A 15,564-nucleotide genomic window follows, 5' to 3' on the forward strand; every position below is an offset into this window, starting at 1 on the left:
TTAGAATTCAGATCTGAACCTAGACTGTGAAGTTCCAGATCCCATGTGCTTGACCATTATGCCACACTGACATTCTACAGTCTTCCCTGCCTGCCTGCCTACCTGAAGTGACCCTCAACTTGGGCCCTTGCCTTTCAGCTCCTTGAAGACCTTCAAGTCAAATAAGTTATCCATCCTTTCCTTGGACTATGTGCAACCTAAAGAACCAGCCTCTGTCAGGGCTTGCCCTTAGCAAAGCTATTAGGCCAGGTGACTTAAAAGCAGAGCCTCACATGGAGATTTTTGAGCTAGTGATTCACTGAGGGAGTGCTTTCAGAAGAAACCCTGTAAGTAAGTCAGGGAAGCAGGATAAGGTAGAAGAAAAAACTAAACAAAGACGTGATTTTAGTTTCAAGTCTAGCCTCAAACCCGACTCCATTGGGAGCTCTAGAACATGATTGACATAAAATGAAGGCAAGAGGTCCAGGTTCTTGTACATGTATCTGTGTCAGTCAGTCATTGGCTGTGGGCCACCCTTTGGGGAAGAGTGTAACCTGTTAGGCATTGCCAAGCAGGAGGCCCCCTTGGGCTGGAGGTGATTCTCCAGAGAAGAGTGCACTGTGAATTCTCAGTATGCTCACAGCAGCTGGGGGCATGGCTACACCTCCCCAGTAAAGGATATCGATCTTCATCAGTTGACCCTTTGAATACCCTTTCCTTCACCTTGGAAATACATTCTAACTCCAGTCTCCTAATATAGTTGCTTGCTGTATGGTGGCCCTTAGCCAGACCAGCTTTCCAGAGCAGGGCTGAGGGCTGGATCTAATCACATCTCTTTCCTTCTTCTTATCATAATTATCCCCCAGGGGTCTCATTTGTGGATGTGCTCCAAAGGCAGATACAATGCCTGGTTTTAGTTTTTGTTGTTGTTGATGTGTTGATGTGTTGTTGTTGTTGTTTTTAATGAATTAGCACCCAGTAATTAGCACACTGCCAACCTCAAGCAAAAGCATTCATAGAGTAAGTGCTGTTTTGCTTTTTGCTTTTCTTATTGTCACATATGAAGGTGCTAAAAATTCCACTCATTCTTTGAAGTTAAAAATTTTATATCCTGTGTATAGTGATACATGATAAACTTATAAAGGTATAATTCCCAACACTGGCCTCATGCTGATACTGGAGAGCTGATATTTACAAACAGTGGGGCATCCCAGTGCCTCCTGAAATGCTATATAAATAGGTAAGGCTATTATGCCTCAACATGAGCACTCAGGATTTCCTCATAATCCCTTCTGCCTAGACTTAATACCACCATTTTCCTCTTCCCCTTTATTCGTCCCCTAAATCCAACTTTTACCTTGTTTCTGAATCATAATTCTAATAAAGAGGCAGCCCAACTTCTCCTGGAGGTGACATCTCTGTGATTTGAACCACTTTCTGGAAATTCACTGAAGGCCAGTCTGTAAATATGAAGAGGAAAGGGCAGGTCTATGGGCAGGGTGCAAGGGCTGGAACAGCAATAAATTACAAGCTAAATCAAAACTTTGTTAAAAATAGCAACAACTCTGTCCCTTGGAGTCCCTTTTCATTTCCCCAGGAGTGAGTCTCTGCCTGATGATGTAGCTATACAACCTTGGGAAAAATAAGGGATGAAGAGGGCCAGCTCAGTCTACACTGCCTGCCAAGAGTGAGCCCTTCAGAGATCTCAGGAGAGTCCCAACAACGACATGATACATGAGACTTTATCTTGGGTTTGGCTGTAAGCAGAGCTGCCCCTAGGGTGTGTATGGCCCTAGCCAAATTGGGGTGGGAGGGTGGGTATAGGGCTCCTATCTATATAAACAATTTGATTTTTAAATATATTATAAAATTCATGGGCCCATGTGAAGTATAGTGACTTACTGATGAAGATTTAGAATTATGGGTAGATACTTGCATATTTGTTTATTGTCTAATCAGTGCACATGAGGATTCTTTGTAGTGTCCAGGCTCTATCTCTTCCTGTTAGATCTAGGAACAATTTCTTTGTGTTCTTTATTGTCAAATGTATCATTCTTGGATAATTCCATATCTCCCACCACAGGAAAAAGGTAGCACAATGTCATGACTATTCAAAATCTGTCTGAAACAACATAGATCTTGCCTCTGCAGTTTCCTAATGCCATTTATTCAGTGTTGGCTATAGCGTAACTCATGCTGAATCATCCACTGTCTGTCTGTGAATACCAGCTTCCAATGATTCTCTCAAAAGTTACTTTGTTACTTTACATTGTTGATAACGACCACAAGTGCGAGTCTTACATAGTACTATAGTCCATTTGGGCTGCTAGAACAAAATACTACAGATCAGCCATCTTATAAACAACAGGAATTTATATCTCACAGTTTTGGAGGCTGTAAGTCCAAGATCAGGGTGTCGGCATGGTCAGGTAGGGCTCTTTTCTGGGTTGCAGACTTTAATATATATATTCACAAGAAGTGGAGTACAGCATAAGGAATAGAGACAGTGGAAATGTAATGGCTGTGTGCGATGTCAGAGGGGTAGTAGATTGGGGGAGGGGTTATCATTTTATGAGGGGCATAAATGTCTAACTCTTACATTGTTTTGTACACTTGAAACTAATAATAATAAAAAATGCATATTGCTCTCTATGCACAGTGAATCCAGCAACATCACCACCAAATGCAGCTGCCATTCACCTGGCCCGACTATGGGCCATTTAATCTCATATAATCCTCATAACAACCCAAAAAGTAGGTACTACTGTTTATCTCATTTTACAATAAGGAACTTGAGGTTCTGAAAACCAAAAGTTATTATCCATAGTCACACCTGCCTTTAAGTAGCAAAGCTTCAGTTTTATTCCAGGTCTATCTGATTGCCAAGAAGCAGTTCTTTTCTTCTACAGCACACCATCGTGAGATTAGTTGATAATCTGAGTATAGATTACTTTATACTCTCACCTAGGTCTCAGTCTTTAAGATAGGTCCCATGATAACTATATTAGATCGACAAAGCCAAGTGAAGGGCTTAGAAAAGTCTAGAACAACTCCTTCCAACTAGAAACACTAGTTCTAGAAACTGATTATTAAATGATTAAGGAGAAGGGAGAGGAATTTCATGGTGAAATGAATTTAGAAGTGCTGAATATGATCTCTGCCTCTTAGAGATTCACAAGCCATGTTAATATTAAAGGTTGTGAGATCTGCATAAAAGAAACCTACTTAACTCTGTTTAACCCAGAATCTCCCAAATCATTTTAATATCTCTGTTCATAGCCATTGAAATACCAATTTACAGAAAAACTGCCACGGGAAAGATAGTAATGGACGCCCCAAAATGCCTGGGCTCCACCTGACGCACAAGTCCCAGCCCAGACTAATTCAATGAATATCTCTGGAAAAAGAACCCTGGGATTGTACTTATTATATTTTTTAAACTCCCCAAGATGATTCTAAGAGTAGCCGAGGTTGAGAGAGTCTTGTGTAGAGTGCTCTGAAGACATTTGAGTATCTTGCAAATAGTAAGGGAGTCATTTTCTGGCCTTGGTTCCTCCCTCCCAACCACCTTTCAGCACTACATTACCCAATGCTCGCAAAGCAACAGCCAAAAAGATTGATTTTGGGAAAATAAAATTGTTCCATATTTTTAAAAAGGATTAAAGTAGTCATCCTGGTAAAAATCCAAACTTTGTTGAACTTTCTTACACATATACTATGATTTTTATTTTTTTTTTAATATCCTGTCAGGGAGTGTCCATAATCATCCAGAATGTTAGGCCTCTAGCGTCATACTCTGCCCTGTGTTCATATCCTGAGAGAAGGACTCAGACCTAGAGATTTTCTCTCCTGCACCCATTCTGGCTCTTGCTCATTTTCCTATAGTACCTGATACATATGAGCTTCGCACAATACATGTTTTTTGACTGACACCAAGGCAAAAATTCCAGATCCAAAACTCTACTTAGAGTTGAATCACACCCTTTGGGGTGTGAGTGAGCAAACTGAATGGTGCCTTAAATTGGCAAACAGCAAATGGAGGGAAGGTCAGGGATCCTCAGTTTGAATTACAGATCAGCTATTTATGAGTTGGGTGATCTTGGTCAAGGTAAACTTGGCCCCTCTGAGCCTGTTACTTAACATCTGTAAAATGCAGCTACTATAATATCGCTTCCTTCCAGGCATTACATAAAACAAAATATGTGATAGCACTTAGTAGATTGCCCAGCATACAATGAGAGTTTCCTTCCTGCTTGTCTTGAAAAGAAAAGAATTCATGTTGAGTGCTTTGAAAGACGGATTAGGCTACTCAGCTCTTTTTATTCGACTGTGCAGTATTTCACAGGAGTCAGCCAACTTACTGCTCTCAAATGACTCTGTTTCATACAATTTTTATAACTTCTGAGGAGGTACCAGAATCAATAAGCAGGTAATCATCGATCAATAAATGTATTGAAGAATATAGAAGAAACTTAGAGTTGCTTCCACAAAAATGCTTATAGCCTAACTAGGGTCATATATTGTATATGCAAATTAATTAAGGACTAATTAAATAGTATATACAGGTCCATGATCCCTTACCTGAAAATTTGGGGGCCAATGCATTTTGAAGCTTAGAGTTTTTCAGATTTTAAGAAGCAATATTATGGGAGTGAGTGTGTGTATGTGTCGTATATTACTTAAACACTCCTAGAAGAGTCTATCTGAGGCAATATTCATAATCAAACACACTGATGTTTCCTCAGTGAAATGTGTAATGGTCATATAGCATGAGTAAAGATAATAAATAGCCTTGCACCATCAATTCAGTCAGATTTTGCATCCTAATCATAAATGAATTTTGGAGCCTTTGAAAGAAAAGTTTTTACAGCTTTGGGGATTGAGGAACAGTGGGTAAGGGGCTGAGGACCTGTTGTGTGGCTTACAGCATATACACTGGACATACAAAGAAGGAGCTACTTGAGAGCTGAAGGAGCTGGTGAAAGTTTTGAGAGTGAGGCAGCATTTGGGCTATAATGAGTTACTTGTCTGTCCCTACTGAGTAAAGTGTCCACCTCTTGTCACCATGCACCGTGTTGTGTTTTCCTGCTTAAGCCACTAAGGACCCTCAGAACATATGAAGTTGCTTTCCTGAGATAGTCTCCACAGTCTAATAAAAGCCTGATCACTGAGATTTGTCCAGGGTGAAGACTACAAGGAGGAGCTAGGAGGACAGTGTGGGAACCTTTAAGGAGAGAAACTGGTGGGAAAGTATAAGAGGGTGTTGACTCATCTGCAGACGAGAGAATACAGGCTTCAAATCCTTGCTAATTCTCTTCTTGCTAAGTCTCTTAATAGTCCTCCTCATACAATGGATCCTTTGGCTTTTGGTTAAGAAGTCAGACTTGGAACGCTTTCACATTCCATTCCCAATCCTCAATGCGTTTTGTTTACTTACTGGACAAATTCCTAACATGGCTGATTTTCTCTGACATCTACTTTTCTTTCCTCTCCTCCCACCTCACTTCTCATTTTCTCTCTTGCCTTTGATAATCTTCTGTCTGTCCCCCCGGAAAGGGATTCCCTGTCAGGAAGGACACGACCCTTGGCCTGGTCCTCACCTGCTGCCACTCCTCCATCAACCTCTAAATTTCAGAGTGTCCCACAGATTCAGACACACTTCCTGCCAAACAGCACTGTTCCTAAGAGGTCATTGCCAGGGGAGGGGCATCAGAGGCATAAAGGTAAATGTTAAATCAGAGGAGTCTGAGAGCCTACTAGAGTCAACACGTTTAAGTAGTTGCCTGCCTGCAATAACAGGAAGGATAAGGGAACATGGGGAATAAGGGAGGAAAAAACAGGAAAGTAAAAGCCAGGTCAGAGTAAGCTAAACATTTGCTTCCCTCCAGTCTCCCATTGATGTATGCCCCTGACTCCAGGAGAGTGAAGCAGAGAAAAACCTTAGGGGGAGGATTTAAAAACCAAGTCACACAGCAAATCCTTATGACCATTTTCTCGGATTTCCTCCTGCACCCACACATGTCTATTTCTTGATTGATTTGAATTCAGAGGAAATAGGCTGAGGGCAGCCACTTACGTCCTCTATTTATTCAACCCCAAGCTTTCTTCTCCTTGAGTAGATGCAAAACCTCCCTGCTGAAATTATTCTTTCATCAACTTTCTTGTCCTTCAGAGCAAAAAAGGGGAAGAGGTGCTAAGTGAGAATGAGTTTGTTTGATCCCATTCATTCTACATCTATTGAGCACCTAATGTGAGCACTATTCTGTCTGGACCAAATTTGGGAAAATGGTACTCCCTCTTCCTCTCTCTCCTCATCACTCTCTTGATTCATTCACCTTCCCTCCAATCCTCTATGCCAGACTCTGACTATAGGACCAACATCTTCTTACCTGGCATTGCATAAGTGATTAGTGTTGGCTGAATAAGTTTCTAAAAGGATTTGGAGAAAGAAAAGGAAGGGCCCAAAAGAAGAGGAAAAGAAGGGGCGGGGCGGGGGGTGGGGGAAGAAGCAAAGGAAAAAAGCAAAGGAAAGAGAGGGAGAAAAGAAGCAAAGTGAAGAGCAGGTAGTAAAAGATGAGATGAAAGAGAAAAGAGGACAGAAGGATCAAGAAAAAGAGGGTTGTCCTTGCCCCAACACAAGTTCTATCTTGGTCTGTACCACCAGAGAACCTTACCAGCTGACCCCTAAATCTAGGCCCTATATTTTTTCAGACTCAAGAAACCCGTTCTGCAGATGCAGTCACAGATGCAATCACTTTAATTTGCATCTGCAGTGGAGAAGCGCTGTGTGCAAAGTCCAGGAGGCTTAGGTAATTTCCCTAGTGTCTCATGGTGGGTAGCAGGGAAGGATATGGGTAAAAGAACCATTAAACTCTTCTGGTCTACACCCAAAGACCAGGGAACAAACTGATGACCAAGACCACAGGAGAGCCATTCTTCATTTATCTCTTCAAAGGGCAGGAGATAGGGTCCAGAAAGGAAGAACCTAGAGAATCTAGATATCATTAACCTATTCTGCCACCTCTGATCTCAGGAGCAACATGCAAGTTAGGTGAACCCTCAGGCAAAGGAGAATTAAATTTTCAGGGGAGAATGATAAAGAATAAACCAGCTTGTCTCCCCAGAACCTTTTTTGCAGAATACCTAAGAGGAGGAAAACAGCATGAGAAAGAGGAAGTGGAACGAAAGGTAGAAGAGAAGGTTAAGAGGATAAGTTGCTTCATTATCCAGACGTTTCCTGGACTTTCATGTCATTACAGGATATAATAACGAACTTTTCAAAAATGAAAGTTACGTAATGGCAGTGAGGAGTGACTTGGCCTGGTTTGGATAACTTGCAGACTGTCAAATCAAAAGGTCGGGAGCTTTTGTGACATTTGCCTCCCTTGAGCTCACAGGCAACAACAGGACTTTTACAGACAGCTTTGACTGCATCTGGCTCCTCGTGGATGAATGTGTACTGGGTTATGCATGTGTGGTTGTGCTCCTTCATCTTGTGTGCCATCAAGGCATTGCATTCCCGGGCCATCAGGTCCAGCCTGGGATAGTCTTTGTTGCTCTGAAATAGAGCCTCAGCTCTGAGCATCTTGTTTCCTCCAACTTCATCTTCATTGAGGATGGTCTCTTCTGGCCAGCCGGGTTGCACCACTCCTTTGTTGCTAAGCAGCAGGGTTTCTGTTGTTCGGATGCCCTCTCCCTCCTTAGTGGCCTCAGCCTTGTCCTGTGAGTCACTGGACCAAAACTCATTCAGTGACTGATCACTGTCCTCCAGGACTGCTGCGGCCATCTGAAGCCCCAACCCCAGGCCCATCCCCAGGCCCAGCAACAGCAGCAACATCATGAAAAAGATCTGCACCAGCGTCAGCTTCATTTTGCCTGGAGGGGAGGAGGGAAAAGGAAGGACTGATTTGAGATGAAACTTGGAGACTCTAGACTCCTTACACCCTGTCAGCATAATCTCTGGGGTCTCCTCTCCCTTCTCCATATTACCCTATTCCCCTGAAGGCAGAGATCCTTTCTCATTCTTTTCCCATTTCTCCTGTCCCTCTGTCCTTGCCCACCCCTCTGTCCTTCCCTGAGTCTGGGTAATAATGTGTGGATCCTGCAGAACCGGAAAAACTAGGGAAAGCAGTTTTGAAACTTGACCTCAACTGACTCTTAAACATAAGTTAGTTCCAAGTAACACAAAAGTACAATTGAGAAGATAAACAAGTATAGTGTCAAAATTTCCTTGAGAGAAATTCTTGTAGAAAGCTTTATTCTCAGTAAAGGACTAGAATTACTATAGGAGACCATCTCTATTTTTATCCCAAATTTATTTTGCTCATTCAAATATTTATTACTTTCCTTGCTAACCACCCTCCCCAAAAAAGATCAAAAGGAATAGAAAAAGGACAATAGTCCATTCTCTGTCCTAAAGTGAGGTGAGGCAGGGAAGTGTGTGTGTGTGTGTGTGTGTGTGTGTGTGTGTCCAATTTCACATCTCAGGACCTTGCTAAAACTACACCTTGTCATGCCAGATCTCTTCTATTTACTGAAGGTCTCTTAGCACTTGAGTATCTCCTGCTGATTCCTTTTGTACACTTAGGGGAAAATGGAATGAAAATGAAACAAAAGAAAACCAAGCGACTCACTTGCTGGGGTTCCTAAACTAAAAAAGACACTAATGAGAGCTGAGAGAAGAGGCACACATTTTTGTCCTGCTAGGTCAGTCTCAGCCCCCATCAAAAAGAGAACTACCCTACTAGAAAATAAATTTAAAAAATGCTATAGTTTGTTGAGTGGGTATGAGTATTATATCAATATTTGATATAATGAATTTGAAAATTGTACTATGATTATTTAAGAGACTATCTTTGTTCTTAGAAAATGAACCCTGAAATACTAAGGAGCAAAGGGTCATGGAGTATGCAAACTATTCTCAAACCTCAAACAGTTCAAAATATAGATTATATGTATGTAGGTATATGTGTGTTTAGAGAGAAAGAAAGAAAATGATTTTTAAAAGTGTGAAAACATTTTTTGTTTTTTTAAATAATATATCTGGATAAAGGGTATTCAGGAGTTTCTTGTGCTATTATTGTAACTTTTCTTTAAAGCTGAAAATACTTCAAAAATTTTTTAAAAATTTTAAAAGAGAGAATCACTCATGTTGTTCCCTGGGGGCACCCAACACTACTGTGACTTACCTATACACCTAAGTAGCTTCAAAGATTCTTGTTTCCTCTTGTTTAACAAGTTCTTCCCTCCCAGGATTTTCTTCCCTCTGAGAAGTGCCTTAGATGCTAGTCTTCAGAAAAATGGTTATCTCCTTGTGGTCCATGTGCTCTTAAACTCAGATTTTTCCCTCAGCCCACCCTCCTCCCACTCCCCAACCCAGCACTGAATAAACACACTGAGCCAATTCTTCTTTCTGCTCCCACAGATACTTTGAAGTAAGGCTATTTGGGCATTGAGACAGACCCAGACACCCAAGACAGGAAATGTCTCAGCCTGGGAAACTGCAGTTTGATTCGGTCAGTAATTTGTTCTACCCTTGAATTACACCCACTCTCCTGTAGTTCATAGCAGCCTGCTCTTGACCATGAATTTCAAACCAAGTCATTTCCTTATATTTTCCATATGTACTTCCCTTAAGCCTTTCCTGTCGTTTTAGGAATGTCAAGATCTTTGGCCTTTATTTGGGTCATCTCTCCAACATGGTTATATTGTTTTTCACATTTTAGAATGGTATTATGACTTCACTTGAAGATTTGGAATATTTGAGTCAGTCATGAATTTTCACATCTTTCCTATGAAGCCCATTCCAACTTTCCACCCTCCACTCCCTCTTTCCAACCCTCAGCCAATAACCGCATTCCCTTAAGAATACTCAGATTTACCCTCTGTGGTGCTGGCCGTCCAACCCCAGGCGTGGGGCCAGATGCAGGGAATGTCCCTGGCCTGGCTTGTTGAGACTGCTCGCTCTGCTCCACCCAGATCTGCTGGTGTCTGCAGGGCCTGAGGCTGTCCGTGTTCCAACACGGCTGAGCAGTGGGACAAGGACATTAAGTACTTCACCCTGAAAGAGGTCCAGAAGCACAACCACAGCCAAGCACCTGGTTGGTGCTGCACCACAAGATGTACAATTTGACCAAATTTTTGGAGGAGCATACTGGTGGGTAAGAAGTCTTAAGGGAACAAGCTGGAGGTGATACTACTGAAAACTTTGAGGATGTTGGGTACTCTAAGATGCTAGAGAATTGTCCAAAACATAAATCATTGGGGAGCTTCATCCAGATGCTTGATCAAAGATAACCAAGCCTTCAGAAATTCTTATTACTACTGTTGACTCTAATTCCAGCTGGTGGACCAATTGGGTGATCCCAGCCACACAGCACTGGTCGTAGCCCTGATGTATCATCTCTACACAGTGGAAGACTAAATACATCCTCAGAGGCAAATGAAAGAAAAGACTGCTTTGGACCAAGTTAAAAGAAGCCAACGTAACTGCTCCCACTGACAGAAACCTTCACCTGAAAAGTAATTTTAATACATCTCTTTTCCTTTCCTACTATGTTAGAAACAAAACGAATCGAAAAAGGACTTCTATTCTTTCTACTCTTGAACTTCTGCAGTGTGCCTTTTTATTCATCAACTTTATTTTGATGTTCCATGACTATATAATTTACTTATCATAGGCATGATCTTTTAAAAATATATCTGGTTTAAAAAAGAACAAAACACCCAGATTTTGCAAACCTGATAATTTACCTCTAGATAAGAGAAATATCCAAAGCAGCAGCATCTTTATCAGTCCTTATAGCCTGGGAGAGTAAAACTGGAAGGGTTACAATGTTGACTCTAGTAACTTCTTTAGCTAAAAGTGCCATCATGATATAATATTTTTAAAAATACTCTGGAAATCATTAAAGAAGCACTGTAAAACCCTCTCTAAACATAAGCAAGCCCTTTATAAGAAGATATTTTATTTTGTAATTTAGGCAGAAGTTTTCAAACGGTGGTCTGGGAGCCACTTCCGTGATCTGCAAAGTCTAGCAGGCTGAAATTTTGCAGTGCTGATGTTGATAGTTTACAATAATAATAACAACAACTAATCAATATTGAGCGCTTGCTTCACTCTAGGCATCGATTGCATTTTGCCCTCAAAATATGCTTGTGCTATCCCTCTTTGGTGTCCATTTTACCCACTCACTGTTGTGAGGTCTATTTGCAACAGGAAGAGGGAATAAAGAATCCTCTGCTGAACCTAGTAGCTGCTTAGAGTCAACAGGGATGATATATTCAACTACACACATCACCTGCTTCTTTATACTTGGGGTGTTACTATTAGAAATGATTTGAAATTAACTCTTGATTAAATATGAAGGAAGGACCTAGGTGTGTGGTCTCAGTATAACCTTTAGATTGAACAGGTTTTTATTTTTGTTTTTTCCTCTTCTAGGTTACAATTTTCTCATCTTCTAAATTTGAATAATTGTAGCTCTTATCTCATAGGGATGTTGTGAATAGTATAGAAGACACTACATGTAAAAAGATAAATGTATTAGCTATTGTGGTTATTGTTATTGCTGGTACATAACAATTACCAACACATGCTCATTATTCTAGCAATGCCATTTTCCTATTTAGAAATAACATGCCAAGGACCACAACTACTGACATTGCTCACTGCTTCTAGAAGAATTCAATATCCTAGAATCTCACAGTAGGAATTAACTCTCCTATTGACCAACGCTCATTTTATAAATACAGAAAGTGACTCAAAGAAGTTAATGTCTCAGATGCTGTAGATAAATAATGGCAGCTCTGATAGAACTCCTGAGTTTTAGTTAAACAAAATGTATGATGATAGATTAGATAGATAGATATAGAGATAGATAGATAGATAGATAGATAGATAGATAGATAGATAGATAGATAGATATAGAGATAGAACAGATACTCTGATTAGAAAATTGACAAATGAATCCATCTAAGACTTAGGTTCTAAGCATAAGCACTATTTCTCAGTGTAAATTAATCTAAAATACGAACTTCCACTTGTCCTTGAGATGGAATAACAGTGACTGGAATTTGCTTTAAAAAAGCTCTTAGATTGAGATTCCAAGGAGGCCGACACAGCTAGAGTTTACAGGGCAGAGTGCAAGAGGAGACCAGACTGAAGAGGAAGAACTCCAGAGTTCTGCAGTAAGGAGATGTCACTAAACATTCATTAGAATGGCTAACATAAAAAAAAAAAAAAAAAGTGACAATATCAAACACTGATAAGGATGCAGAGAAACTGGATCTTTCATACGTTACTGGTGGGAATTTAAAATGGTACAGTCATCCTGGGAAATAATTTGGCAGACTCTTAAAATACTAAATATACACTTACATAACCCAGCAATCACACTCCTGGGCGTTTAGCTCAGAGAAACAAAGAAACAAAAACATGTCCACACAAAAACCTGTACATGGATGTTAACAGCAGTTTTATACAGATTAGTCAAAAACTTGCAACAGCCCAAATCTCCTTCAATAGGTGAAGGGCTTCACAAAGCGTGGTACACGTATAGCATGGAATATCACATTCAGCAATAAAGAGGGATGAGCTACTCATACAACAGCCTGGATGGATCTCAAGGGCATTATGCTAAATGAAAAATATAATAATATCAAATGGTCACGTACTGTATGATTTCATTTATGTGATATGGAGAACATAGTAGTGGTCCAGGGGTTAGGATGGTGGAGATAGAGATACAGGGGTGACTATAAAGCGGCACCACAGAGAGATCTTTGTGGTGATGAAATAATTTTGTATCTTGATTGCAGTGGTGGTTACGTGAATCTACACATGAAATGAAATGACAGAACTACATACACACGTACACACACACACACAAATACACACATTATGCTAATGCCAATTTCCTGCTCTTATTATGGTTAGGTAAGATGTAATCACTAGGGGAAACTGGGTGAAGGATACATAGGTCTGTTAGGCAGATTTAAGCCAGGAACAGGAATCTTCTTATCTTAAAAGCCATCTTGTCTTGCTTTGTACTTTGTACCTGGCAGCTTGTTTTTGTCTTAGGACTGGAGAAGCCACATGGAATGTAGAAACCATCTTATCCTGTCTTGCTTTGTACTTTGTTTGTCTCCTAGGGGCTTGTGATCAGAGCGGGCCTGGGATGGAGGCCTGGGGGCCAGGGTGTGGAGCCCGAGGGCTTGGTCATGCCCCAAAACCCTTGGTTTGCTAGAGACAATGCAATGAAAACCCCCTGAAGCATTGAAGGGGGAACAACCTCTTTTACCCTCTCCTATAAAACTCCATACCCGTTTTTGCTCCGGGAGGTTATGGTCTTTTCTAGCGTGACCTCCCGCGGCTCAAACACGCCAAATAAATTCTAATAGACCAATTTTGGTCTCTTGCGACTCATTCCTCTGGCTGTGCAATTTTCTCTGAATCAATAATTATTTCAAAATAAAAAAAAAGTTTTTAAAGTGTTAATGCTCTTTATAGAAGTTTTACATAATGCTATAGATAAACACACACAAGACCCTCATCAAGACTATTATTTACATTTTGGTGTAGTTCCTTTCAGTTTTCTCCCACGCCACTCAACCCTGTGTTGATGTTAAGTTCAACATGCCTACTAAAACCACAAATTGAAATGTCAAATGGCAGTTGAACAGAATGAATGTAGGAGTCTGGAGTCCAGAAGATTATGAACTCGAGGTACAAATTTGGACGCATCACCATATGGTGAAGTATCTAAAGTCATGAGATGGAATGAGAGTGAGTGCAAGAGAAGGTTGATTTTTCGTTTTGTTTTATTTTTTCAAGATGAGAAAAATAACAGCTTGTTTATTGATAATAAAGATCAAATAGAAATGAAAAACTGATAATGCAGGAGAGAATTGTTGGAGCAATGATTTTGTGTGTTCAGTCTCTGAAAATGGATTGCCTGGGTTTGTGTGTGTAACTGTGTTATTTTATCTATGAATTACACTCAGGGTAGTAAAGGAGACATATAACATGTTTGCTGTAAAAGGTTGGATCTGGTGACCTGGTTGAGAAACACTGGTTTAAAAGAATTAGTAGTTTTCCGGCAGCCGCAGCCATGAAGGTCAAGCTGTGCAGTTTCAGTGGGTACAAGATCAACCCCTGACACGGGAGGCGCTACGCCAGGACCGATGGGAAGGTTTTCCAATTTCTTAATGCAAAATGCGAGTCGTCATTCCTTTCCAAGAGGAATCCTCGACAGATAAACTGGACAGTCCTCTACAGAAGAAAGCACAAAAAAGGACAGTTGGAAGAAATTCAAAAGAAAAGAACCTGCCCAGCGGTCAAATTCCAGAGGACCATCACTGGTGCGTCTCTGGCTGATATAATGGCCAAGAGGAATCAGAAAACTGAAGTTAGGAAGGGTCAACGTGACCAAGCTCTCAGGGCTGCCAAGAAAACAAAAAAGGCTAAGCAAGCATCTAAAAAGACAGCAATGGCTGCTGCTAAGGCTCCCACAAAGGCAGCACCTAAACAAAAGATTGTGAAGCCTGTGAAGGTTTCTGCTCCCCGAGTTGGTGGAAAACACTAAGTTGGCAGATGAAAATGTTAAATAATGATCTGACTATAAAAAAAAAAAAGTAAAAAAAGAAAAAGAAATAGTAATAGTCAGGGGTCTTGCTACATGAGCGCTTTTCCTTCATCCTGCAGTTGCAGCTACTTCTTCCTAGTGACAGTTGACTGTCTATGAGAATCCAGCTCAGCCTTGGGCTGAGGTTTTCCAGCTGTGAAAAGTTTCTTAGTGTGGAAGACATGGAAACAAAAGAAAGAAGAGGATGCTGAACAATGTTTTACTAATAAGGAATCTAACTATGCTGTGGGTCCCAAATAAGCCATTGGCTTTTTTTCCCAGGGTTTTTGTCACTTCCATGCCCACCAGATACACAAAAGTCCAGGGTGGGGGCAGACAGAGGGGGGGCGGGATGCATTTTTTCACATATTATTTGAGATGGTGTCTAAATACTGACCTCCGTTAGGATCCCAGTGTGCTCAATTGTGTGCAGAATATAGCATCGGTTTACCTTGACCCACCAAACCAAAGGGATCTAGCCTGTTAAAGATATTCAGTAAACATCTTAACAGTGAACACCTCCTTATGAAAATATATAGTGTAATTCTTCTTACAGAAGCAGTTCTGAGGGTTATGCTCCGCTCAAGCATGGCCAGCCAAGTGGATAAGTAGAGACTGAAACCTAACCCATGCTCTGCTCACCAAATTATACAAACTGGTACAAAATTGACCTCACCCAGAAAAGGGGCTTTTCCTCCAAATCTATACAAAAGTATTGTTTAGGCTTTCTAGGGACCTAAATAGATGGCTTTACATTTTAGTTTATTTTCATATAAATGACCTCATATGACCCTCACAACTGTCTACCAGGCAAGAACTAGAATTATTTCTTTTGCTTTACCATAAACTTGAGGCCTTCAGATGTTAAGTGACTTGCCTAAGGCCAGAACAGAAATTGGACGCTGATGTACTGACTCCCACCATTGTTCCTTCTCTTACACTGTCTGCTTTGCCCCTGACA

The 15,564-nt window shown here is 40.8% G+C and overlaps 1 protein-coding gene and 2 pseudogenes across 1 annotated transcript; 2 read left to right on the forward strand and 1 right to left on the reverse strand.

The window, feature by feature from the left end:
* Nucleotides 1-2,822: 2,822 nt before the first annotated feature.
* On the reverse strand, nt 2,823-9,648 carry RNASE10 (ribonuclease A family member 10 (inactive)). Its single transcript, XM_074327957.2, has 2 exons — nt 9,168-9,648; nt 2,823-7,854 (listed from the first exon to the last, which is right to left on the reverse strand). Exon 2 carries the CDS (start codon nt 7,847-7,849, stop codon nt 7,202-7,204), a length of 648 nt encoding a protein of 215 aa, XP_074184058.2. The 5' UTR covers nt 7,850-7,854; nt 9,168-9,648; the 3' UTR covers nt 2,823-7,201.
* Nucleotides 9,462-12,310, forward strand: LOC109438534 (cytochrome b5 pseudogene; annotated as a pseudogene).
* A 1,780-nt stretch (nt 12,311-14,090) lies between these two features.
* LOC109438540 (large ribosomal subunit protein eL24 pseudogene) lies at nt 14,091-14,607 on the forward strand (annotated as a pseudogene).
* The last annotated feature ends 957 nt before the right edge of the window (nt 14,608-15,564 follow it).

Source organism: Rhinolophus sinicus, chromosome 3, assembly GCF_057876585.1.
Source record: "Rhinolophus sinicus isolate RSI-liver-muscle chromosome 3, RSI-T2T, whole genome shotgun sequence".
NCBI lineage: Eukaryota > Metazoa > Chordata > Mammalia > Chiroptera > Rhinolophidae > Rhinolophus > Rhinolophus sinicus.

What these genes read in the sequence shown, in the direction of transcription:
- RNASE10 (XM_074327957.2), bottom strand. Translation starts at nt 7,849, where the DNA reads ATGAAGCTGACGCTGGTGCAGATCTTTTTCATGATGTTGCTGCTGTTG.